At 39.8% G+C, this 27,717-nt stretch overlaps 1 protein-coding gene and 1 long non-coding RNA gene across 2 annotated transcripts in view; both read left to right on the forward strand.

Moving 5' to 3' along the window:
* LOC141759838 (uncharacterized) overlaps nt 1–27,717 on the forward strand; it is a 211,341-nt gene that overhangs the window by 29,081 nt on the left and 154,543 nt on the right. Inside the window, 2 exon segments of the mRNA XM_074622258.1 lie at nt 486–605; nt 729–873. Of these exon segments, the coding sequence (XP_074478359.1) occupies nt 486–605; nt 729–873 (265 nt within the window).
* On the forward strand, nt 10,764–11,501 carry LOC141759877 (uncharacterized). Its single transcript, XR_012592218.1, has 2 exons — nt 10,764–11,108; nt 11,219–11,501. It is a non-coding gene; the product is annotated as an uncharacterized LOC141759877 (long non-coding RNA).

A 27,717-nucleotide genomic window follows, 5' to 3' on the forward strand; every position in this document is an offset into this window, starting at 1 on the left:
ACTCTGATTTCTTTCTAAAGCTCTGTATGGACTGAAACCAGGTCCCCTATTCCACCTCCAGACCCCTCAGATCTGCTGACTCCACGCTCCCAGTTAGAATCCCGGGCTGATTGGGCTCTTTAGGTTGTTGGTCCTGAATGGAGGAACAGTTTCCCCCTCACCATTACATCTCCCTCCTCCGTTGATAACTTCAAACCTGTCTTAAGACCCGTCTCTTTCCTTTAGTCTGTCAGTAGTCACCTTGAACACTGGTCACACACTGTTTTTATTTATTTATTGGATGCTGTCATGTTTTGGGGATTTTAATCCAGAATTATTTATTCTACACTTTTATTAATTTACTTGCACCCTCTTAATTATTTCTGTGTTTTATTTGATTCTGATTCTCATCGCTCTGTGAGGCACTTTGGTCAACATTTGTTGTTTTTAAGTGTATTTGACAATATGAGCATAAACGGCATATTAAAAATGTTCTGTTCCTGAAGGTTAAGGCCCGACAAGAAGAAGGTACTAAGTACATCCCGAACTCTGCCAAGTGTCTTCTCAACTTTGGTCAAAGTTACAGTGTCCACTGTGAACCTGAGGGCTTCACAATACAACCTGATGTGAGTCAAGTCGCAGAATTATCATCAATATAATTTAGGCTGCATGTTGAAAATAGATTCACAATTAAGAAAGTACCAGATAAACATTTTAACCAGACTGAAAATGATGCTTCTGGTTTTCAGTGTGAACCATTTGACTCAGATTATGGACCAAATTACCATCCCACATTTGAGGTTTTGATGACTACGATCCCAGAGAAAGTGACTTTGATAGTTAAGGATCAAGAGAGGACAGGCGACGTCTGGAAACGTGAAGTGTGTCTGACAGGTAAAGATTACCTTTTATTATTTTGATCAGTTTTGAGATCAGGATTATTTCTCATTTGCTACGAACACATTACGTTACACTACTCTACCAACGTCAACATGTGGATACCCGACGGTACCATATTCTCACAGCGACATGAACATCTGGAATGAAGCTAAGTGGTGAGTGAGAGCGGTGTGAAAATGGTCCGCTTTGTTTCATGTACGTATCATAACAACGGCTTGTATATCCTCCGTCCTCGCTCTTCCTGTTTCCCTTTCTGAGTGATGGATACAGACTACCGCCGCCTGCTGGTGTGGAGAGTTATTTCCTCTCACCAGGAGCAGAACGTACGAGCTAACTGACCGCCGGCTGTCGTCTTTGCGGTGTGTTCGAGCGCGACTTGTCGGCCAAAACAAAGGCGACACGGGGAGAACATGCACTCACCACAGAGAAGAATCATGAAACCAAAACATATAAAATATGAATGTCTCCCTTTTGGTTTCTGATTTTGAACACAGAACAACTGATTTACAGAGCAGACATGTTGCTGTACAGAAACATGACGTTTCATTTCAGTTGAATTGCTCTTTAAAAGTCATTGTTGTTTTTTTCCCTGGTTATCTCCCAGATCTAAGAATGGAAATCCCTCAGAGGAACGTCCCAGCAGAGGACCGCGTGTTACCAGAGGACAGCGTCCCACCAGAGGACAGCATCCCAGCAGAGGACTGCGTGAAGTGGCTGCAGATTGTTCGAACAAAGTTTGTAGAGGGAATCTCTGATCCTAATCTGAACTTGCTTCTGGATAAACTCCTTGACCGTCATGTTATAAACGATGAGGAAAAGGATTCAATCAAAAAAGATTCCAGGGCAGATACAGCACGAAAACTGATCGACACGGTAAAAAGCAAGGGAACTAAAGCCAGCTCAGCTCTGATCGCTGCTCTCCGTGAGGTGGATCTGGGGTTTTTCAAAGAGCTGAACTTGAAGCTGAAGCAAGAAGCTGGAGTGTGATGATGAATCTCTGTAATATCTGGCTGTTTCAGAGACTCACATCACTTATTGTTATCTTTAAATGATAAATCCCGTCGTGGAAGCCTGTGTGGACTTTCACTCTGAAGGTGATTCACTGAAGTTTGGAGGAAAAGTGAATTCATTTTCAAGCTCTTGTGGTTTGGTTTCAACATTTTATAGTCATTTACTTGGGATAACTTCCGATGTGTTGTTGGTGATGAAGACCTGCGATAGAGAGCTCCTGACATCTCTATATGTTTTGGGACTGCCTTCTTATTGATAATTTTCTGAAGTTATTAATTAAGTTTTAATTTGTTAACGTGATAATAACGTGTTTCTTTTTCCCTGCTGGGTTTTTGGTTGTTTGGTCATTTCATTCGTCAGTAGATCTTCTGTAACTTGTGCCTACAATAAAGATTTCATTTCACACTGTGATGGAACCAAAGTTGGACTCATTGGATGGATGTTGAGCAGTGAAACTATTCCATTAAGAGATCGTGTCTGCAAACATGAACTAGAACAGACAGATGCTGTTATTAAACGAGACCTCAACTGAAACACAGATAGGAGCTTCTTGTCTGTGACAGTTGTTCTAATGCAACAACTGTAATTAACAGTGTGGACAAAGACCTTTTAAAGGCAACAACAAGACTTTGTTCTCTTATCTGGAACAGATGGTGCCTTCAGGTGAAACTGGTGAGCTCGTGTTTACAACACGGGAAGTCGTGTACACCATGTGTGCGTGGCGTTCGAGTGGTTAAGTGGTGAGAACGCCGCTGCTAAGCAACGGTAATATTAACGTTACTGTCGGCGTCCAGAAGCCACAAATCATATTTTCACATATGAATCAATATTCTGTTTCTGTTATGTCTATTTCTCTCCTCACATGATCTCAGAATCATCTTGTAGTGATCAAGTTGAGGAGATACCAAGCACCGCCCACCAGCCGGAGCACAGCCAATAGGAACGCTCTCTCTCTGAACTGACCTGTGATTGGTCAAAGTCTCCCATCATGAGCTAGATTTACTAAAGTCTGAAAACAGAGTCATGAGGAGGAGCAGAAGTCTAGTTTTCTCTCAGAACACTTTAATTACAATATGATGAAAGGTTATTATGGGATTTTTATCCCAATGATGCCAAAAATATTGTTGCCTACTGAAACTTTAAATTGACTTAAATTGTACGTCGTTTTTGGACAAAAGCATCTTCCAGATATAAATGTCATGTTGTGTCTTAAGAAATAAAGCAGTTGCTTTATAAAACAGAACAACCGGTTGCATTGGCCGACTCACACCGTTACTGGTTTCCTTTCCACAGCTTTGTCGTGTGTTTAGTTTCAGACATCTTCTCTGATTTTTCAAACAATTTTTGGATATTTTTCAATATTTATTTCACATATTTTAATTATAATTTTGGGATTTTTTTTCGGATATGTTTTACATATTTAAAAAAAAAAAACGGGTATTTTTCACATATTTTACTAATAATTTTTGTAAGTTTTGAGGATATTTTTCACTAATAATCTTCAGACATTTTTTGGATATTTTTCACATATTTCTGAATGTTTTTTCATGCTTTTAGCTTGTAGAAAATTCCCTTTACAAATAGATGTTTAGTTTTCACATATTTCATATTTTTCACACGATATTTCGGATATTTTACACATTTCTTGGATTTTTTTCACATATCTTTTCAGACATTTTCCCAGATTTTAGAACAATATTAGGATATTTTTCTAATAATTTTTGGATAATTTTTTTTCCCAAAACTGTGTGCAGCATATGGTGAAACATGTGGTGTGTGAATGCTACTGTTCTCCTCTTCTGCCTGAAGTCAAAGTGATGAAGAAGTTCTCAGCTCAGCGGCTTCACCGTTAAAGTTCCCGTCACAGTTGAAGCTTTCCAGCAAATTGGTTCGTTAAAGGGTTCATTTCATTTCTGGAGGCTTCATGTGCACGAAACCACCTGGTGGTCAAAGAGTGTAAAACAGGCAGATATGATCTGAACCCTGTGATCTGTGATATTCTGTATTTAGAGCCAGTAAAGGCTGTTGGGAATGACTATAAACAATGACAAAATATATATTACCATGTAATCCATTTATATCTATATAATATATCATATAATGTATATTATGAGTATATAACATACAGTACATGTATAATAAACTGTAATTGTTTTAGGAGTAATGCATCTTATGTGTGTAAACCAATCCAATTGGTCAATAATTGTATTGTAGTGTGGTGTAATATAATAATGGCAGGAGGGGTAATATTAGTGTTCTGTGTTATTGGTTTAACCCAGGGGTCAGCAACCTGCGGCTCCGGGGCCACATGCGTCTCTTCAGCGGCTCCCTGTTGATTTTCTAAAAATGGAAATGAAAAGCTGTTTTTTTTGTTTACATTTAAGTTTTTATTGATCATTGTTGTAGGTCTATGGTACGACGGTACGACGGAGTATTAGGGCCACATTGAGGAAAAAAATAAATCTGAGATTTAGAGAATAAAGTCATAATATTATAAAGTAGTAATTTTACGTGATATTTTCTTTTTTTCTTGTAAAGTTATGACTTTTTTATCGTAATATTCTGACTTTATTCTGTAAATCTCAGATGTTATTCCCTAAATGTGGCCCTAACACTCCGTAGTACATTGTCTCTTTGGCCCTCACTGCATTAGACTTATATTCTATATACTTAGACTATAAACTGTGTTACCTTCATCACAATGATCACATGTTTTGCGGCTCCAGACAGTTTTTATATATATATTTTTTTGCCTAAAATGTCTCTTTTGATAGTAAAGGTTGCTGAGCCCTGGGTTAACCAGTGAAGATCTGAACCACTTCCTGAACCAAAGAGATGGTCATTACCCGTCTGAGAATAGGACATACAGGATTAAACCAAACACTCCATAGAATAGGCAAGCACCCAACTGGACTATGCACGCACTGTAATAAACCAGAAACTGTCAAGCATGTTCTTATAGTGTGCAGCAAATATGACAAAGAAAGAAGGGAATTGCTATCAGGAGTAGATGATGGAAATATTACAATCTGCTAGGAAAGACCTCTAAGAAAGAACACAATCTTCTAATTAATTACTTAAAGGACAACAGGAATAATGGAAAGAATTTAATTATTATTATTATTATTATTATTAATAATAATTATTAATTTTTATTTTATTGTTTTAGTTTTTTTGTGCTTTATTTATTTATTTATTTTATTATTTTTATTTTTGTTTATATTATATTTATTGTTTTTTGTTCATTGTGAAACAACAGATATTTCATTATTATTATTATTATTATTATTTATTTTCCTGCCTAGCTTCTGCTCCACCTCCAGTCCAGCAGGTGGAGGTAATGCACCTCTAAACTGGTTTACCAACCAACAATAAACACCGAAGAAGAAGAAGAAGAAGAAGAAGAAGAAGAAGAAGAAGAAGAAGTTCTCAGCTCAGCAGCTTCACCGTTAAAGTTCCCGTCACGTCACTACGTCACTACGTCACAGCTCAACATGAAGCTTCGAGGGAGAATCAGTGGCTGCGTTCCAAAGCTCTTAATTTTCGTTTCCTCGCTCCTCGATCCTCGCTTGAACCGGAAGTAGTTCTGGTGCGCCATCTTGAAGACCGTTCCAAAGCCCTTATTTGTGCATCGAGGAGCGAGGATCGAGGATCGAGGAGGCTTGCCGGAGGAGCTATGAGCGAGGATACACCAGTGTATCCTGCACGGAAGTCTTTTGCCGACCGACACGCCCCCTTATTGGATATCAGTTACTGATTGGACGCTGCTGCCGATCAGACTGATCTGATAACTTTACCTCTCAACATCACTGAGTTTCATACCGGAGTGAAAACAGATCACAGATTAAACGTTTTATAGTTTCGTTGTCTTCTGATTCACCATCTAGTTAAAATCTGTGTTAACTGAAGCTCTGAGCAGCAGCAGAAGGACCTGCAGTAGCTCTGCTTCACACAGCGTCAGTGAAGCAGCCTGACAGTCAGAGGGGTTTATAATACCAGACAAACTGACTTAAAATAACTTTCTGCATTTATTAGAATGATTTTTCTTTTCATGATCTGTTATTTCCCCCGTTAACTTTTATTAATGAAACTATTAAAGTCAGAGAGAAAAGGAGAGTCTGTCTGTCAGCAACAAACACATTTTACATCATTTATCCTCATTCAGTCACATGAGGCTGATGATTCCTGAACGTCTGGTTTGATATGAGTTACATCATTTACATTTTCCCTTTAGCCTAATAAATAATGTACAGTGTTAAAAAAACACCATAGTCATATTCTGGGTTATGAAATAATTAACTCACAATCAGAATATCAATAACTACAGACGCTAATAATGAATCAATAATATAAAGTTATTGATCCAGTAGAGATGTTTCCTGAGCCTCTAAGCAGTCCACAGTAGAAATACAGGCTGCAGCTTGCACTTGTCTTTATTAGTATTAGATCAGTTCAGACACAAACAGCTGTTAAAGCTGACTGACAGCTGATCCAGTTGTGATCAGCTGCTGCTGTCATCAGAAACGGACGTCGCTTCACGTGACGCTTCAGAGGAAACGACCGTCCCATGTCACTTAAATCGTATTTCCTCGTTTCCTCTCTCCTCGCATGGTTTCCTTGCGTCTCTCCATGCTTCCCTGGTGGGAGGGACTAAGACGCAAGGATGAGACGCAAGTGAGGGAAACAGGGATGCAATTAAGAGCTTTGGCATGCAGTCAGTGACGTCGCCTGTCTCCACCATTTCACCCGTAAGTACGTCACTTCCGCCTCCTCTAACGGTTCGCTTCCACCAGACTCCACCAGGAAAACTCTCCTTTGTGTTCGTTAGAGAGGAATAATGACATCACAGCGCTCTGAACTCAGACGGGTCTGAGCGCTTTGTGAAGCGGCAGTGACTGTTTTCTGTTCGGCTGGAGTTTAAAAACGCGTTTTGCTGCTGTGCGGCACAAAAGAGAAGAACTGCAGTAATTTCAGTTGCACAACTGACAGACGTTTTTACTTTTTATTTATTTTTCATATTTTTATTTTATTTTTTATTTTAACATTTTTAATAATGTTTTTTAATTTTTAAGTTTAATGTTGTGTTGTTGGCACAACTGACAGCCGTAACCATCATGAATAACTGCAGTTCCTCTCTTTTGTGCCAGAGAGCAGCAAAACGTGTTTTTAATTTCAGTTGAAGTTATTTTTTATTTCATTTATTTTTTAATTTTTTTAATTTTTTTAATATTTTAATTTTTAATTTTTAATTTTTAATTTTTAATTTTTAATTTTTAATTCTTAATTTTTAATTTTTAATTTTTAATTTTTAATTTTTAATTTTTAATTTAATTTTGTGTTGTTGGCACAACTGACAGCCGTAACCATCATGAAATAACTGCAGTTCCTCTCTTTTGTGCCAGAGAGCAGCAAAACGTGTTTTTGCTGGATATTTTACATATTTTTCAGATTTTTTTCACATATTTTTTCAGACACTTTACCAGATTTTTTTTAACAGTTTTTGAGTATTTTTCAATATTTTTTTTACATATTTTACTAATCATTTTTGTATATTTTTTCACAACACTGTGTGCAGCACGTGGTGAAACATGTGGTGTCTGAATTCTACTGTTCTTATCTCTGTTAGAATTGTGATTATTGAAGGAGAGAAGAAGAACATCAAATCAATCAAGTGTATTTGTTTTGGTTCATAACTTTGCTCTTCCAGGGCGCAAGTGAGGCGCACATGGAGTAGTCGGGTCTCTGAGCTCCGGGTGGAAAAATAGTTATTTCTTTATTAATCCTGCCGGCCGAAAGGCAGAACTACGGAGTTCATCGCTGGATTAATACCGAAGTTACTCGGGGTGAGCAGCTTTGCAAAGCCCGTGATAGTGGATCGAGCGCACCGCATACCTGTGCCAAAACCTACGGATGTAAAGAGACCAAGGAGCATCATAGCCAGGATTCACTTCTACCAGGAGAAAGAACTGATTCTACGACTGAGTCGGCAACAACAGATGATCTACAACGGCCAACGGATCTACGTTTATCCTGATTATACTGCGGAGGTGATGGCACAGAGAAGAGGATTCCGTGAGGTAACCCAAGCGCTCAGGGAGAGGGAGGTCAAATACTCTCTGTGTCTTCCAGCTAAGCTTCATGTCCAGCACAACGACCAGGTAAAGGTGTTTCCCTCCCCAGGAGACGTCAAGTCCTTCATAGAATCTGAGTTGATAAAGTAGGTTTTCGAACTGGGACCTTTGAGAACGTTAACTTTGTTATGCCTATATTCTACTCCATCTAAGTTAAAAACGAACAAGACGGCGGATTAAGTGCTATATGATTTTTGTTCTTTGTATTATTTTCCACAGCGGAGTGACTGGATTTGTGGTGTAGCCCATTGTCCGCATTTAAAATGTTTCCGAGAGGGACTTTCGGCTGCTGGCCCTTTGCCATGCGTTTCCCCAATACTGTGAGGAATTTCTTCTTTTTTATCTTTCTTTCTTTCTTTCTTGTTTTGTGGGGGGAGGGTTTGGGGGTCTGCGTTTGTGTGCGAGTGTGGATGTTTTGTGGGGAGAGATGTGCTGTTTGGCGTTTCAGCTTATTACATAAATTTGTCTGCATACTCAGTTACTACTTTGTTTTATTTCATATCATCCATGCCATGTATCAAAGGTTTGAATGGGCATTTGATTTCTGATTATCTGACCGGTTTGTAAGTATGTCCCCAATTCTAAATGATGAAATCACACTAACCTCGTGGAATGTTAGGAGTCTTGGAACTGATGTTAAATGCAGGAAGGTTTTTTCTCACTTGAATTCACTGAAAGCTGATATTTTATTTCTATAAGAGACTCACATTACTAAAGTTACTGAATATAAATTAAAACCTAACTGGATCTCACAGGTGTACCAAGCACCCTTTACATCTGGAGCAAGAGGCGTAGCTATCCTGTTTCATAATAATATTCCTTTTTTACTTAAATCCAAGATTACAGATCCAAATGGGAGATTTATTTTGATTTCTGGTTATATTAACTAATTCCCAATTACCGTGTTAAATATATACGCCCAATTCAGAAGACCCTACGTTTTTTCGTAAAGTTTTTGAGTTACTTCCAGAGGATGGATCCTCCAATATCTTCATCGGTGGCGGCTTTAATTGTTATTTGGATTCATCCTTGGACAGATCATCCACTAAATCTCCTCCAACTATTAACTCTGTTCAAACACTAAACAATCTGATAAATCTAGAAATATGGTGGATATTTGGAGAATACAACACCCTGACAAAAAATAATATTCATTTTACTCACCGGTGCACCAGTCATATACTAGAATTGACTATTTAATAGTGGAGGCTGGTTCAATCCCCAATATTAGCAACACACTTTATCACAATATATTGATTTCTGATCACAGTCCTGTTACGCTGCAGCTACAGTCTTCCCTTTCCAAACCAACATATAATTGGAGATTTAACCCTCTACTACTGTCATCACCAGGATTTAAAGAATACATGGCCAATAAACTCAGAGACTCTTTAGAGATCAATGATAACGGAGAAGTTTCAGACTCTACTCTCTGGGAAGCACTTAAAGTTACAATGAGAGGATTTATTATTTCTTTTGAGAGCAGTAGTATAGAGGGGGTGCGTTTGCGCGTGCATGTGAAATGCGCGTGCACGTGAGCGCGCGCGTGCGTGTGTGTGTGTGGGGATACAGGTGAACCCTTGGTGACCCTGTTGACCTTTTTGTAACCCTAGGGCTGATGTTAATTATTGGTAGTTGTCCAAAGGTGTCTGCTGTAAGGTGTTATCAGTTGCTCCACAACAAAAAAGAAGACCCCATCCTGTGGATCCTGATGCAGATAAAAAATACAGGTGTATCCCAATATGTGTCTTTATTACCGTATCATTAAAAGTTCAAACAAACCCCTGGTCCCTGTGACCAAATGTTTTTGCTTTTTGGTGTTTCCACAGAAGACCCATACTGTTGATCCTGAGTCAGATAAAAAAAAAAAGTCGGTTGTATCCAAGATGTTATCAGTTGCTCAGTAAACAAAAGAAGACCCCCTCCTGTGGATACTGGTTCAGTGAACAAAACACAGTTGTATCCCTATATGTGAACTCCGTTGTATCCAAGAGGTGTCTTTTTTTATTACAGTACTCATAAAAGATCAAGCAAACCCTGGTGTGCAGTGGTCAAAATGTTTATGGCTTTTGATGCTGTGGTGGTTGGTACTGTTTGCAGGCTATATCAGCATGGATCCTGTCAACCATATGTTTGTTTTGTGAGAGGGTGTATGGGTCCACGTGCGAGCCCGCTCCGCCCCCTAGGAGGTGGGCATAAGATTAGCTCCACCTTATAGTAAGGTGTGTATATATAGTCATCATTCAGCGGAGTATTATCCACCACTTGGTTTCTATACACAAAAGAAAGGACTTTTGTATCACCATGGCTCTGGCTTTCGGCAGCTTCCCTGATCCCACCAAGACCCCCGACTCACTAGGTACGTTCTGTAGGGGGGTGACAGACACCGCTGAGGTGACCATTGATGGAGCTCCTCGCAAAAAGGAACGTCGTGGGTGTGGTCTGACACCAAGGACGCCGTCAGAATTAAAGATAGAGTTGGAGGGGGTTAACGGGTATGTTTATACGGTTAGCTATCACGATGCTCGTGTTATGTTGTCTGTACGGACTCGGGCATGTGATGGTTATACCGAGGGTGAAACATGGAGTGATTCTTTGTCCGTAAAAGATTGGAAACTGTTTCGCTCTGTAGTCTGCCGAGATCTTGATCAGGTTGGTTTTCCTGAGATAGTCTATGTGTCGCAGTGGAACAGTGCTATGGGCCCTGAGTTATATCGGATTGAGACCGACCGTTACAATAGATATGCAGAGGATTTTATTTTTCTCAGTGTCTGTGGGGATAGGGGGAGTGTGATAGCGGTCAGAGGTCGTGAAGATTGGATCTTACAGCCTTACCCACTCACTCGTCAGGAGTGTGACTCATGGTTTAAAACACTCTTTTTTATTCAGTGGTGCGACTGGCGATCCATGCAAAGGGTGTTTAGAGAAGTTGACGAAGCTATCAAAAGAGACAGAATCATCTCTTCTTATGAGAGTATTAGAAAACGCCTTGTTTTTGATGATATTTCGAGTGGCCCGCAAAGTGCTCTCCTGTCTACCATGCGTAGACCGAAAATCATCAGACATGCCGACTACTAATAACGAATGGTAGGTTGTGTGTATTCCTTTTACATTTATATATTGTGTATGTGTGTGTGTATATATATTTTTTTATGTATGTACTAAGTCTTTTTTTTTTTTTTTTTTTTTTTTTCTAGATGTCAAACAGGGCACCTGGGTCGATGAGGAAACGCAGGATGGCTTTTCCGAGAGTGTCCTGTGGTGCCCTCCAATTGTAATAGACCTGACTGGATCGCAAGAAGAAGAAGAAGAAGAAGAAGAAGAAGAAGCAGAAGAAGATTTTGCTGTGACAGACCCTGTGGAACTGATGGCTACACTACCTGTGATAGACTTGACTGGATCGCAAGAAGAAGAAGAAGAAGAAGACCCAGGGGAGCTGATGGCTAGACCAGATGTGATAGACCTAACTGGATCTCAAGATTCGGGCTTTGAGGAACCCCGCCTAACCAAAAGGGATAGGGATGTGATAAAGGACTTTGAGGAACCCCGCCTAACCAAAATGGGTATGGATGTGATAAAGGACTTTTTGAGGAGACGTCTTCGGGAGGTTTCATGGGAGGTGGCTAAAAAACTGTGCAACGGGTGTGAAATTGACCATCCTAGCCAGCTCCAACACACGTGTTTATTTAACCACGATGAGGTCTTGGAGAGTTATTATGGAGAAACATGTGACATAGTGTTCCATACGACTCTGGGATCGGCCCTGCAGAATCTGTTGACACAGGTTACCTATCGTGTGCATTCAGTGGAGAAACTTGTCGGTGCGGCTCAAATCACAACTTTGGAACTCTTCGAAGAATTTACTCATGAAAAAGAGCAGTTCAACGACGATTCAGATGAGCCCAGTCTCGAGTATGTGATGGCCATGCGCCAGGCAAAATATGCCTGGCTTGGTCCACACACAATAAATGAGCTTGTAAGTCGTGTTTTTTGATACGGCTATGCTGCTGATAAGCTGTGTAGTGTATATCTGCAGACCCTTTTATTGTTTGTTTGTTTTGTTTTTTTAGATAGCCACAGAAAAAAAAATAGTTTGAATGTATTGTAGTTTTAAAAAGTGTGTGATGATGATAAAATGTATAAAGATGTTTTGCTTTTTTCTATTATGTTACAGAGCATTCTAATAAAACCCCATGTAACAAACACATTGTTGTCATTTACGATTCATTTACATCATGGAGAACACATTGCAGGAGATTTATTACGACCCTGCTCATCCTGGGGGTCTTGGTAGTGTGTATAAACTACGCAAAGCGGTCGGGGATTGTACAGGGGTGACACCAGCGTTAACAGATGTTAGACGCTTTTTATTAGGGCAAGATGTGTATACTCTACATGCCAAGGCGGGTAAAAATTTTCCCAGGAATAAGGTTTTGGTTAGCGGCATAGACAAACAGTTCCAGATCGATCTAGTCGATATGAGTGAATATTCTGTGGAAAACGACGGTGTGCGATACCTGTTAACATGTATTGATGTATTTTCTAAATATGCATGGGTACAGTGTCTTCAAAACAAATCAGCGGGGGTTGTCACAAATGCTTTTAAAAACATCCTGAGCCAGGGCAGGGTGCCAGCAAGACTCCAAACGGACAAAGGCACAGAGTTTTATAATAAACAGTTTCAACGAGTATTGAGTCGTTATGAAATCAAACATTTTTCAACATCAAATGAGACTAAGGCTTGCGTGGTGGAGCGCTTTAACAGAACTTTCAAGACGCGTATGTGGAGATATTTAACAAGTGTTAATTCACGCCGATATGTTGACATAATCGAGGACCTTGTAGAGGCCTATAACAGAACGCATCACAGGTCAATAAAGATGCCTCCTGCATCAGTAAATAAAGATAATGAGAAGATTGTCTTTAACAACTTGTACAAGCTAAAACCTCAGAAAAAAGTGTCCTTTAAATACAGGGTTGGGGATACGGTGAGAATTTCCAAATTAAGGGGTGTTTTTAGAAAAGGTTATGAACAAACGTTTACAGACGAATATTTCATAATAACGGAGCGCATAGCCCGAGATCCCCCTGTGTATAAACTAGCGGATTGTGGTGGTGAAGTGTTGAAAGGTACGTTTTATGATCCCGAATTACAACAGGTAATTATCGATAAAAACAAAGTGTTTAAAATAGAGAAAATACTGGACAGAAAAAAATCAGGACGTAAAAGGCAGGTCCTTGTAAAATGGTTGGGCTGGCCCGAAAAATTTAACTCTTGGGTCTCTGATAAAGATATTGTTACTGCTCAATAAAAGACAAGTGCTATCCGCTGACGCCTCACTTTTGAATCGAGCCATAGTTGAGGTCAGAACGATGGAGAGGAACGGTTTTTATGTTACACTACCCAGCAATGCCTCATTACAGATATATCCAAATAATAAGATATGGAGCTACAGGACAAAACTAGCAAAGCCAATTGTTCTGAAAGAACCATATGAGGTTGGCCTTATTGAGTTACAATATCCTAGGGTGTGGACTAATTTCCCCATCTCTGATTCACTGGTGGTTATCCATGAATATAAATCAAAGAGGTCATTTACTATAGCTCTATCTGTTGGTTTTTATGATTCTATATCTAGAATAGTAAAAGAATTTAATTCGAAATGCCTCGTTCACCACTTCACATCACGCATAAATCTAATGTATAATAACATTACAAATCGGGTATATTTTTTGGGGGCAGAGGGAACGACGTTAACGTTTAGAGGAAAATTGGCTGAAATACTGGGTTTTAAACCGGGGGATCCATTTACAATACCTGTAACCCCTAATGCTATGAAACACTATGCAGCACCTCACCCGGCTGACATTCATGGAGGATGTTATAATATATTTGTTTATAGTGACATTGTAGATTATCAGCTGGCTGGTGATAGTTATGTCCCGCTTCTCCGCTGTATAAATGTATCGGACGATGTTCGTCGTATGCCCACTCTGACTTATGACAAGCCACACTACACATCGCTCTCCAAAACAATTATTGATGATATAGAGATCTCATTAAAAGACGATCAAAACCACTATATACCTTTCTCATACGGGAAAGTAATTGTCAAACTACACTTCAGACCGGTGAAGCAGTATTTCTAAGTGTTCATTGAAGAAGAAGAAAAAAATAAAAAATGATGCGCACACCATACACACGCGATGATGCCCGGTATATGTCATACTATCTTAATCAAGCTGGTGGTGAATTACCGGGGTTTATTGGGGCAAGTACACAGTATGGAAACGGATTAGGCGGTATTTTTCGAAATCTATTTAGAATGGCTGTACCCTTATTAAAAAGAGGGTTCAGTATAGCAAAACCTCATTTAAAAACTGCTGCCACAAATATTTTTGGTGACGTTGTGTCCAATATAGCCCGAAAAACCATGTCAGGAAATCAGGATGGAAATGGAATGACGGTATATACTCGGCGACCACTGAAAAGGCCCCCAGCAGGACATGGGCGTAACCGTCCTGTGTCTAAAAAACGTAAAACAGTTACTAAAAAACCCAGACGTGCCAAAAAGAAGTCAACCACCAAAGGTAGAAGAGCTCCACGCAAACGTACCAGGTTATTGTCAAAAGACATATTTTTAGGTTAAAATCACTGGAAAAAATAAAAAAATATATAACCATGGCGCTCATCCATAATCAGTCGGAGGAGTGTGTGAAGACCGAGCTGGATCTGTTTACTGTACCGTACACTCAGACTTCCATTGAAAAATCGACCTTTGTTGAAATTCCCCCGGTATCTGCTATAACAGACACTGGACCTCTGGAGTTTTACATATCGGCCAGTGGCGAGGATTACTTAGACTTAAACGATACTTACCTGTTTACACGGGTGAAGATTACAAATGCTGACGGCACGAACCTGGCTAACGATGCCAATGTGGGTTTTATAAACTATCCTGGATGCACCCTGTTCTCACAGGTGGATATAATGTTGGGGGACAGGCTTATAACACAATCGTCCAACACATATCCATACCGTGGAATAATTGAATGTTTGCTTAACTATGGACAAGACACCTTGGATACACAGTTTAGCACCGCTCTGTTTAGTAAAGACACCGGTGATCACATGGACGATACATCGATAGAAGGAGACAATCAGGGGTTGGTGACAAGAGGAAAGTTCACCGGAGTCAGCCGTATCGTCGAATTAATCACCCCCATACATGCTGATTTGTTTTTTCAAGAAAAACTGTTGCTAAACGGGGTGGATATTTCTCTGAAATTCATACGGTCCAAAGATGAGTTCTCTCTAATGACTCCTGGAAATGACCAATATAGCTTTAAGATTGTATCGGCCAGTGTATTTGTAAAAAAAGTTTCTGTTGCACCCACTGTCAGGTTGGCTCACAGCAGTGCTCTGCAGAACACTAATGCTAAATATGCTATTGACAGAGTGTCGTTGAAAACTTTCTCTATCCCTGCCGGGACACGGGTGTGCAACCAGGAAAATCTCTACATAGGCCACATCCCTAAGTTTGTTATCATAGCCTTTGTGGACAACGAGGGATATACTGGGAGTTATGCACGTAATCCATTTAATTTTCATCACTACGACACCGAATTTATGTGTCTATATGCAGACGGACAGTCTTACCCCGCGAAACCATTTCAACCACAATTTGCAAGAGGGCAGTACGCAAGAGAGTATTACCAACTGATACAAACCACCGGTCGTCACCTAAAAGACAGATCACTGGCCATCTCAAGACCAGATTTTGGCACTGGTTATTCATTATTCTGTTTCAACCTGGAACCAGACGAGGGGTGTTCAGGGAACGTTTCACTAATTAAAACAGGCAATGTGAGGATGGAAGCTCGTTTTAGAAACCCTCTGCCGCGAACCGTTAATTTGATATGTTATTCTGTTTTTGACTCAGTTATTGAGATATCAAACAGGAGACAAGTGCTCATGGACTACTACTAAAACACTATGAATACTATAGAACTAACTAGCGTTGTTAGAAAAAGAATTATTAATGGGACAAATTTCTTGGGTATTTTAGCGTGCGATCAACTGCCTAAACACTATATTTGTAAGTTCCCAGCTATGCTGATTATAAACACACATCCCTCTAACATGCCTGGTGAGCATTGGCTGGCTATTTATATTACAAAAAACAAACACGGATGTTTCTTTGACAGTTTTGGTAACCCCCCTGACTGGAATAATTTTCCAAATGAAATAAACAGGTTCCTGGCTAAAAACTGTACAGATGTGTCTTATTGTAGAAGACAGGTTCAGGATAAACATGCTATCACATGTGGTCAACATTGTGTATTTTTTCTATGTCATATTCAAAAAGGAATGACTTATATTAGTGTGATAAACATGTACGACACTAATCCTGTATGTAATGACACTATGGTATGTAAATTTGTTAACAAAATACAACCTAGTGTATGTCTTGGGTGTAATTTCACATGTGTACAATCGGGGAATAAATATGTGATGTAATGATAATTTTGAAAATAAAAAACATTAAGCAAATGGAATTTTTGTCAACACGGTCATTTTATTTATTTTTATTTAGGTATCACAGTTTTCAACAACAAAGACATATCAACAAAAAAAAATTTAGAAATTTGAATTGTACAATTCCGATAGATAACATTACCACAAAGAAAAAAACAATCATTTAAACATGGCACCAAGAAAAAACAAAACAAATCATTTAATCATTACCCGTCATAAAGAAGGTTAAAAAAAAAAAAAGGACACATTTCATTTTAAAAACATTTCATTTTAAAAATATCATAAAAAAGATGAAGAAAATACAAACATTTAAACATTGTTACAAAGAAGAGGAAAAAAAAATACATTTCATTTTTACACTGTTACAAAGAATTCAAAAATAAAACCATTCAGTACTGTCCATCCTAGGGGACTTAAAATGCTTTGCCCGGGATGTCCTAATGGGTGTGTTAAACCGTGGTGAACCATTCAGTGAATGTTTTCCCCTTTTCCTGGTGGTGGGTTTGTCATGGGTCATAATGTTACTTTCGCTGTTTGCATTATCACCTCCTTTATATTCAGAAATAGATCGACGCACCAGGGTGTTTGGGATGGCAGATAGGGGTACATTTAAACTGCCCAATGTTTTTAAAAACAATTCCCAACCCCTGGGTCTAGAGCTGTCTAGTGTATGATGTGAGGCCGTGACACTTTTTACTAAATCGTACAAGTGTGTACCCCTGACCGGTTGGTTGTTAATAACAATTTCTCCCTGATCAGTCCAAGATATCAAATTTTTTGACCGGGTTATCGCTTCCAATATATACTCGGCATTTTTCAGGCTTCTTTTGGGCATGTGTTTTAAAACTTCATCTAATATCGGATCCTTTTTAGAATTAACATTATCAATACTGGGTGTAGCGTCGAGACTAGAGCCATGTGTATCACTTACAGGTAATGATAAGGTCAATACACCCTGTTCCCTTTCACCCTGTCTCACCATAGACAGGTAGCGCTGTAGAATAGTCGAATATTTTTTGGCCTTCTCATACATGTCTATGTCCGGTAATTTCAATACATCAATCATGGCTCTATCTAGTTCATTTTGTACCGTTTGTCTTATGGATCCGCTGTTTTGTTCCTGCTGCTGCTGTTGCTTTAATGAGTCCAATTGTTGCTGAGGGACCAAAAACATTTTTTGTGTGTGCTCCATTTTACGACCGATTTAGAAGACCAACTATAAAAGGAATAGCTGCACCTAGCAGAGGTAATAAAAATCCACCAGACTGATTTATAGACTTTTTCTTTTTAAAATGCTTGACTTGTCTGTCTGCAATGAGTCTAATGATTGTCTTCTTCTTTTTCAACTGTTTGTATTGCCGGTCAGTCAGAGGAATGTTACCACGCGCTACATTGAGAGCTATTTCACACAGAGCGTGAATAAAGTCTGTGTTTGCATTACTCACAATAACCCTTTGCATGTGCGGCTTCGATTTATATAACAACTCCAGCAGAGCCAGATTCCTCTGCATACGTGACGACATACTCAACCCTTCTGCTTTTTAGGTATATACACAACCGATTGGTCTGATAACAAACCTGTTCTGAGTCTTAAAAAGTCGGGTGTCTTAGCTTTATAATCTATGAGTAGATACCCGTAAGCGGAACTAGTTGCATCATTAAATGCCTCTAAAAAGTATTTGGTGTTACCGGGAAACATCTGTCTAGCCAATAAAGTAATCTGATATTTATCCCGGGGGTTTTTAAACAAAGCAAGGTAGTTGGTGTTTAAACTAATAGTTCGGCTAGACTTGCCTTGAATAAACAGATTTTGAACTAAATATATACAACTTAAATTTCTATGGTGTACATATTTGGTAAAAACATTTTGTACTTCTATGTTGTTACTGGCATCATTCATTAAATCGTCTATTATGAGTAGATTATTTTTGTCTGGGGGTAGAAGCACATCGTCACACAGAGATTCTGGTAAACCGTTCACAAAGTTAATATCCCTTGTCTTAAGGAGTTGATTATATAAAGGTTGCCAGCACGAGTAAATGTAAACAATATTATCAACACTATGTGAAATAGCTTTTGAGGCATTTTCTATAACATTCTTGACAAAAAATGTCTTTCCACAATTTGAAGGACCGCTCACCACAAGGCTAAACGGATGCTGTAGTCTGCCATCAAAACCCTGGTCCAATCTAGTATCCATAAGGCAGAGTGGTGTAATCCTGAAACACTCGACGCTTATTGTACACCACCTGAACCTTCTTAAAAACTGTCTCGTTTTTCAGATGAAAGTTCTTTTTATCGCGTTTGATGGTTTCAGATACAGTCATCACACTTGCCCCCGTGTTCTGATTGGCCACAAATGCGTGTACTAGACCGGATAATGACGTGTGTGTAACCACCTTGGTATTGTTTGCGTTTAATGTTATGCCTTTGCATTTTACCGTCGTCTTGCCCTGTCTCGTGCGATATGAGTAGCATTTTGGACCCCCCGACACAAACTCTGTGATGAAGTCTTCCTCGGGGGTTCCACACACATTACCATCGTTTATCTCATCTGTCAAGTCCCCCAGATAGGGACCTAGGGGAGGGACCCAGTCACCTGGCTGCGATGTAAAAACAACACTATCAGTGTCACAATACAACACGCGCTGCTGCAGTTTGTCAAGGAGTTCATACAACATAAGTCTAGCGTGCGCAGTCGTCATAGCACCAACAAAGACATTGACGTCTTTTATTCGGGAACCCCTACTGTCCGCATGCCGCCACTGTACCATAGCCACGTCATCTGATATGAAGCAGAATTGCTTCACATCGTAATGGTCGCTGAACATCAGTTGTGTAAACCTGGATGGGTCAGTGATCAACTCGCATGAAGGCATGTTGTTCCTCATGCTAAATCTGCCCCACAAAGAGTTTAAGAGTAACTTATTACAACTCCTGACAGCTTTGTTGACACGGATTTTGTTAGCATCCAGTTTAATGTCCTCTTTTTCAAAATAGTCATCAATGTACTTCTTTTGTTCATCAGGTGTTTTGACATGCCCTGGGTAACCAGAAGCCTCTTGTTTACATTTCAGAAACGTTTTCACATACCCCTTAAACAATGTGTCTGTCTTGTTGGGAAAATGCCACACTTCATCAATGCTGACAATCTGGTAACCCTTTTCTACCGCTTTCTGAAGCTCAAACGAGACCCACACACCTGACAGCTGTCTGTCACTGTCACTATGCACACAATCAGATGTTTGGTTCAAACTTTCAGCACACGTGCTGCACAGCGGGAACATGAGCTTGTTTTGACACCTGTAGGGCAAGACGGGGTGGAACAAACCTCTTGGCGGGAGCACCGTACACTTTACAAACCCAAAATAATTATCGATGGAATCAAAGTCCCTATGGATAACCTGGGGATGTCCAACCGGGTACAGTTTCTTTGCCTGAACTGTGGGATACAGACTTGTGAAGTCGTAGTACCTGATCTTTTCATCATTTCCCCCCTTGTGGTACAGTTTCATGGCATTTGTACGCCCACCAAAGAGAGCCTGCCTGGGATCGAGTCGTTCCGGTTTTTTGTATGTGGTCAGAAATGTTTGTACTACAGAGTTTGATTTTGACAACAACCCCCATTCACACTCCCACATCACTACAGAGCGAAGGCCATGTATTGTTTCCAACTTGTTTATTTTTTCATTGAAAGCCCAGTATAGCTCACCATAGGAGACTTGAGTGACCGGATTTAAATCTGCCGGTACATGGCATTTGACACATCCGTGAAAAAAACATCCTGCAAACTCATAGCAGGTGTTTGTAGCAGGATTGTACCCATCCACAAAGTATGGGCCAAATTGCTGTTCACCACGATTGAGTGCATGTTGCATCTCAATGTTTTCTGTATGGGCCACATATTCAAGCCACTGCATAGACACATCTGAATATGTCTTATTCTGTTTGGTGTATGCACCTTCATATGTGAGGGCTACAGTGTCTCTAGGCAGGAACAGTGTTTTGAATACACCCATACAACTGGAGGGTAGAGTGGTAAATGAAAACGGGTCAAGCTGTGTACATTCAAGAAATGTTTCACGATAAATTGTGCATGCCCGGCGCAACACCTCCACATCATTAACACAGTAGCGACGAATCTCCGCTTGAAAATCAAAAGTTTCATTTCGGACTGTGTCATACCATTGCATGAACGAGGTTTTCTCATTTTCACACATGGTTTCGTACCCATATTGAGATGGGTCGGGGTATGAGCCTTTGTATTGCTCATTTTCTCTAGTGTTAAATTTGTGGGGAAAATAGCCTTTCTCCAAATCCTCAAACCCTAAAGCAGCAGGTGTTTTGGCCAGTCTCATGGGTAAGAAACTGAACGAATCAATCCACCTCTGTCGGTATGTATGGTCGTACATCAGAATGACCCTGCTACCTCTCATCATTACCATAGGAGTAATCCTTTGTTTGACAAAGTACTCAAGCAGAATGTAGTTGTCAAAGCCAGATGCGTTATGCGCAATGAACGTATACCCCTGGTATTTTGGCTGTCTGTACCGTTTCACAAAGGCATCCACGCATTTTAATGTGTTGAAACAAAACTTGTTTCCATCAATATCCATTGCACACACAAAATTTGCCTCGTGTTTGCCATCGTGAAAACGTGTCTCAAAATCAAACAAGATGTACTTTCTCTGTGGAGCACCCTTCTCGATTGGTTGGATAAAGCACTCGTGGGGCACACTGCTTTCCAATTTTTGTTCACCACAATGTGAACAGACAAGGGGTGCGCATTTGTGTATTTTTTTTTTACCAGGACTGTATGTTTTTCCACATGCCTCACAGTATTTTAATGCTGTACATGGTATAACTTTGTGTTTTACTTCAGGTACTTTGTGTTGCGTGAAACAGAATTGTGATTTACATATGCGTTTACAGTCAGGGCACTTTAACGTGCGACCTTGGTACGTATGACACTCCTGTGTAAAACAGACATTGCATCTATGCTTACAGTTGTGGTACAGAGGCGTTTCATACGTATCATAGCAATACTCACACACATATGAAGCCCCGAAAAACCCTGTCTGGTTTTCAATCAGATAGTAGTGGTCATTGTGTAAGTATAACCAGACTGTACGCTTGTGTGGTGCGTCGCATGTTTGGAAACACTGCAAGCGTTTACGCGCAGAGCCATGATGGAAGACTATTATTTTCATGTCTAGGTGTTTCTCAAATTTGGTGACATCGGAGAACGATACTTTGTGCATGTGATCAAAACCGACTGCAGTGTACAACTGTTTTGCATATTCCAATTTTTCATCTCCAGCCATAGCATTGTTAACAAAATGTGCAAGACAGATAGAAAAACATAGATTGTTGGCCCCCATGTTGTCAGGATTGTACAGATGTCGACCTTTTTTGGCCAAAATTTCCTCATAGGAAACTTGACCCAATCTCAGACGATGTGATCCACCACCACAACTATCCCTAGCAACTGTAACAATAAACTCCAATTCATCATCCGTCATAGAATCATCATTGCTTTGTAAGACCTGTGATATTTCCTCCATGAACAAATCCACATTGTATTCATTATCTGCGTTTAAGACAGACCGCAGCTGAATGGTGACTATATATACACCTCCTATAAGGTGGAGTTAAGGACATCTCACAAAACAAACATATGGTTGACAGGATCCATGCTGATATAGCCTGCAAACAGTACCAACCACCACAGCATCAAAAGCCATAAACATTTTGACCACTGCACACCAGGGTTTGCTTGATCTTTTATGAGTACTGTAATAAAAAAAGACACCTCTTGGATACAACGGAGTTCACATATAGGGATACAACTGTGTTTTGTTCACTGAACCAGTATCCACAGGAGGGGGTCTTCTTTTGTTTACTGAGCAACTGATAACATCTTGGATACAACCGACTTTTTTTTTTTATCTGACTCAGGATCAACAGTATGGGTCTTCTGTGGAAACACCAAAAAGCAAAAACATTTGGTCACAGGGACCAGGGGTTTGTTTGAACTTTTAATGATACGGTAATAAAGACACATATTGGTATACACCTGTATTTTTTATCTGCATCAGGATCCACAGGATGGGGTCTTCTTTTTTGTTGTGGAGCAACTGATAACACATACAGCAGACACCTTTGGACAACTACCAATAATTAACATCAGCCCTAGGGTTACAAAAAGGTCAACAGGGTCACCAAGGGTTCACCTGTATCCCCACACACACACACGCACGCGCATTTCACATGCACGCGCAAACGCACCCCCTCTATACTACTGAGAGCTCAAGGAAAAAGGAAAAACGTAAGAGACTGAAAGAAATCGAACAAGAAATTACTCTTATAGAACAAATATATAAAACATCTCTTTTGCAGTCTGACTATAACAAGATGAAATTAAAATCAGAATATAACTCTGTCCTTGGAGGGGAAATAAGTAATCTACTACCGAAGACGAGACAAAAACATTTTGAATTGAGTGATAAATTCTCTAAAATCTATAAAAACTTGACGGGAGAATGTGCGCACCGGTACGGAAACTCTGACCCGTGAGGACGCACATTATGGAGACACCGAGCTAGGGGGAACTGGAGACGCAGATGGTGAGGTGGTGAAATGAAGCCTCTCACACATTTAACTTCTCTTCATACTTATATCCACTTTATCATAAACATTTAATCCCAAATCACAGCATGGCTTTTTCTATGGTGTTCCTCAAGGTCTTGGTGTCTTAATGTGGTATTTTGGAGGATTATTGATCATTTTTATCAATTCTAGAGTGGTAAAAAATGGTTAAATTTAGCACCAAATCTGCGTAACAAACGGTATCAACCCAGAAATTGCAGCAACAATTTATGAGATATAACAGAGCATGAGGATGAGCATCATCTATCATGATGTTCTAAACTCTTATACACTTTAAACATTTATTTTAATGAATGAATTCATGTTTATTTCTGATTTATGACTAGAAGAACTTAACCCTCAGTGCTGAGCTGCATCTCAGATTAATCTCCAGGTTCCAGCTTTCAGATGATGTTCACCACTTCTATGTGACATCTACTGTTGACCTGCTATCTCCCCTAAAGAAGACTAAAACGGGTCTATTGTGGGTCTCAGAGGGTTAATTCAGCCAGTTCAAGCCGAGAGAGATTCTTATGAACACATCATGTTAAATGGCTGTGAACACACACACACAGTCACAGATGAACTCAGCTGATTTCCTGTAAATGGAGAGAGGAGGAGCCACACTGACCATGTGATCCAGGCTCATGAGAACAGGAAGGAACCGAGAAAGTTGAAGTGTTCAGTTCAGTCAGCTCCATTTTGTGTCGACGGAGCAGAAGGATGAAGACTGTAGACTGAAGCAGGGTGAGTGTTAATCCAACATTTTATTACTTCACTGTTGAAGTCTCTGAGTCAGTTTCCTCCCTGTGGACTGTAGAGGAGAGAAATGTTAGAATGAACTCAACAGTTTGATTCATCTGTGAACACAACGTTGTGATTGGCTGAATAATCCTCATTAAACCTGCTGTAAGAAAACAAGCAGAGACTTAAAGAGAAGTGACCAGGTGGAGCGCTGGCTGGTTTTATTATACTGTATACCGTGTGTGTGTGTGTGTGTGTGTGTGTGTGCGTGCGTGTGTGTGTGTGTGTGTGTCAGAGAGAGAGGTTGTGTGTTACTTCATGTTCTCTCAGTCTTACCTGTGACTCTTGTACTAACTTGTTTCCTGTTCATGTTCACAGTCAGTGTCCATTTTAACCTCTCAGGCTGACTTCAGATCAGAAGATGAGTGATTGTGTGGAGGAAGAGGAGGACGGAGCAGAGTCTCTAGTCTCTGACTGTCTGTCTCTGAAGAGTGATCAGTCTAAAGATGATCCTCTGACCTTCAGTGATGAAGCTGGACCCTCAGAATCAAAGTAAGAGAGCTGCTACTAACTCATTTATAGGACTCATTTTCACTTTCCTCCACCAAAACTGTTTTCTGTTGATTTTGTGTTTCTATTTTAAAACTTCTACTAAAATGTATTTGCTAACTGAAGTTGAACAAACTTTTCGTGACAGAAAGAGAATTAAAGCCCCCCCCCCATCCTGTTTTTTGGTTAACGCTCTTCCTCAAACAGAGAATGGGGTTGTGGTTAATAGTCAGACGTCATTCATCACCATGGCAACCAGATGGCATCGTTGTTCAACCCAGTTTAGATGAATTTCTGTTTATCAGACCACAAATGAGACCAGAATTATCTCAACAACACCGACTCTCTCTCACTCGCTCTCTTCTTCACCGTCTGGGAAGATACAGAATGATTGAACAACTAAATGATGCCAATGCCATGATTTTGTTGATTGTGTGTTTGTATATTACATTTCTACTAAAATGTGTTTACTAACGGAAGTTTAACACACTTTTCATAACAGAAAGATCATTAATTTGTGCATTCTTCCTCTTCGTATCTGTGACAGCTGTCAGTCACCCAGAACAGCTGTAATCTAAACAAACTAATACAGACTGTTAAACCACATTACTGACAGTAGCAGTAGTTTGTGTGTTTAGAGCTACTGAAATGTCTTTGTCCTCACAGAATGTATCAAGGATTCATGTGAATCAAATCATCTTGGTGTTTTCAGAGTTCAGTCCAGACCGAGAGCAGAGTCTCCAGTACCCAGCTGTCTGTCTATGGAGAGTGACGGGTCCAAAGGGGATCCTCCAGACTTCAGTAATGAACCTGGACCCTCAGAGTCAAAGTAAGAGACTGGTTTTACTGTAAGCTGACCTGGTGGACGATGAAGCATTGAGACTAAAAGATTTATATTCCTGATGCAGAACTATTAGTGCAGATACTGTTCAACCTGAGATGGATTAAACACAAACACACAAACTACTGATGGTATTTCTGTAGCAAAACACCTGAAAACCTCCATTTCACAATTTATCATCAATTTAAATCATGTTTTCATTCAGATCCACTGCAACAGGAAATAAACGGGGACACATCTGGAATGTTTACATTCACAACTGTGAAATGTTTCAAATATTTTTATTAAGAAGCATGTGCATGTCAGTGATACAAACTTTGTGGGGTGTTTATCATGCCTCATTTTTTATACATAACAACAAAAACAGACAAAACTAGGAACTAAGGGCAAACAAAATGGAGACAAGCAAATACAAAAAACATACGTAATGATAGGAAAACAAAACAAAAAAACAAACAAAAAAAAAAAAACACAGACAGCACCGTAAGGCAAACAAATCAGGGAGACATTGGCGACATACAGTATATACATAAACCGGTGTGACCCACCCCCCCTCCCGAACCCTCCCATCCCTGAGCAGTGCTACCTCGGGTACTAAAGACTATGTGTCTATTGCGTCTTAATTGTCTGTTCCTCCTATAAAGGAGATCATCGGTCTCCAAATCCTTTCAAATACCTCCAGTCTGTCTTTAAGGGTGTATCGGATCCTTTCTAGGTGGAGGGTATCAGTCAGTGTTGTTATCCAGGATTTAAATGTTGGCACATCTGTCCCTTTCCAGAACAAGAGAATCAGTTTCTTTGCACAAAGGAGACCATAGGACAGGAGATGATATTGTGTGTTCTGTAGGATTTTAGAGCTTTCGGAAGCTCCTAGTATAACCAAAAGTGGATCAGGTTTTAATTGGACTTTAAAAATCTTAGAAAAGAATGAAAATATTGCAACCCAAAAGTCCTGTATTTTAGGGCATAGTGCATAGCTATGAAGTAAATCTGCATCTGCTTGGGCACATTTCTCACATCTTGGTGACGTTTCTGGAAAGATTTTATGTAGCTTTACTTTAGAGTAATGTAGCCTGTGCAGAATCTTAAACTGTATCAAACAGTGCCTGGCATTCAAAGAACAGATGTGAACATACTTCAAGATCTTGTCCCAAATGTTCTCCGTTATTTCTATCCCGAGGTCTTTTTCCCAGCCCTTTTTTATAGAGCTCACATCTACTTGTTGAAGGTCCTGCAATGTATTGTATACAAATGAAACTGGATGGTTATCTACTATACAGTCTCTCAGACATTGGTCTAGTTTATCAGGTGTTGCAACCTCAAAATTGTGAAGATGAGTTTTCACAAAGTGTCTAATCTGGAGATATCTGAAAAAATCTGTTTTTGACAGCCCATACCTCTCCTGAAGCTGCTGAAAGGAAGCAAACGTACCCCGAATGTACAAGTCCCCAACACTACTCAGTCCTGATTCTTTCCATTGATCAAAGGCTCTATCTAGGGTTGAAGGGGTAAAAGACGGGTTTGCCGATATCGGAAGTGTAAAGGATAGAGCTCTAAGTTTAAAATGTTTGGTTATTTGTTTCCAAATTTGAGTAGTACTATGAATAATCGGATTGTAATTATAACATGCTTTTTTGAGACGAATGGGAGACATTACAATAGCACCAAGTGAGCTGGGTAGACAGTCCTCTCGCTCCATATCCAGCCAGCTGTCGAGAACAATCGTTTCACCCAGACAATAGGAAACACATCGAATGTTTGCTGCCCAATAATATAGCCTGAAATCTGGTAGAGCCAGTCCCCCGTCCCCCTTAGGCTTGCACAGGTGGTCTTTCCTAATTCTATGGGATTTATAATTCCAGATAAATGGTAGAATTATGGAGTCGAGTTTTTAAAAAAAGCTCTTAGTAAGATATATAGGTATGTTTTGAAAGAGGTATAACAGTTGAGGGAGACAGATCATTTTAATTGCATTCACTCTACCTATCAGAGAAATTGGAAGGGTTTTCCAAAACTCTAATTTGGTTTTAAACTTGTCTAACATAGTCATAAAATTTGCTTCAAATAGGGAGTTATATTTCTTCGTGATCTCTACCCCCAAATATGTAAATTTTTCCAAAGCCAGTTTAAATGGAATCTGTTCGAGCATACTTGGGTCTTTACACCGCACCGGCATCAGTTCGCTCTTGCTCCAATTTATCTTATATCCCGAAAAGGAGCTAAATAAGTCAATCGTCTCCAATATGATAGGAATAGAAGTCAGTGGCCTCGTTATGTACATCAAAATATCGTCCGCATACAGCGAAATTTTATTTGAAGTATATTCCGTGTTATAACCAAAAATCTCAGTGTGAGCCCTGATTGTTTCTGCAAGA

This window comes from Sebastes fasciatus, chromosome 21, assembly GCF_043250625.1.
Source record: "Sebastes fasciatus isolate fSebFas1 chromosome 21, fSebFas1.pri, whole genome shotgun sequence".
Taxonomy (NCBI): domain Eukaryota; kingdom Metazoa; phylum Chordata; class Actinopteri; order Perciformes; family Sebastidae; genus Sebastes; species Sebastes fasciatus.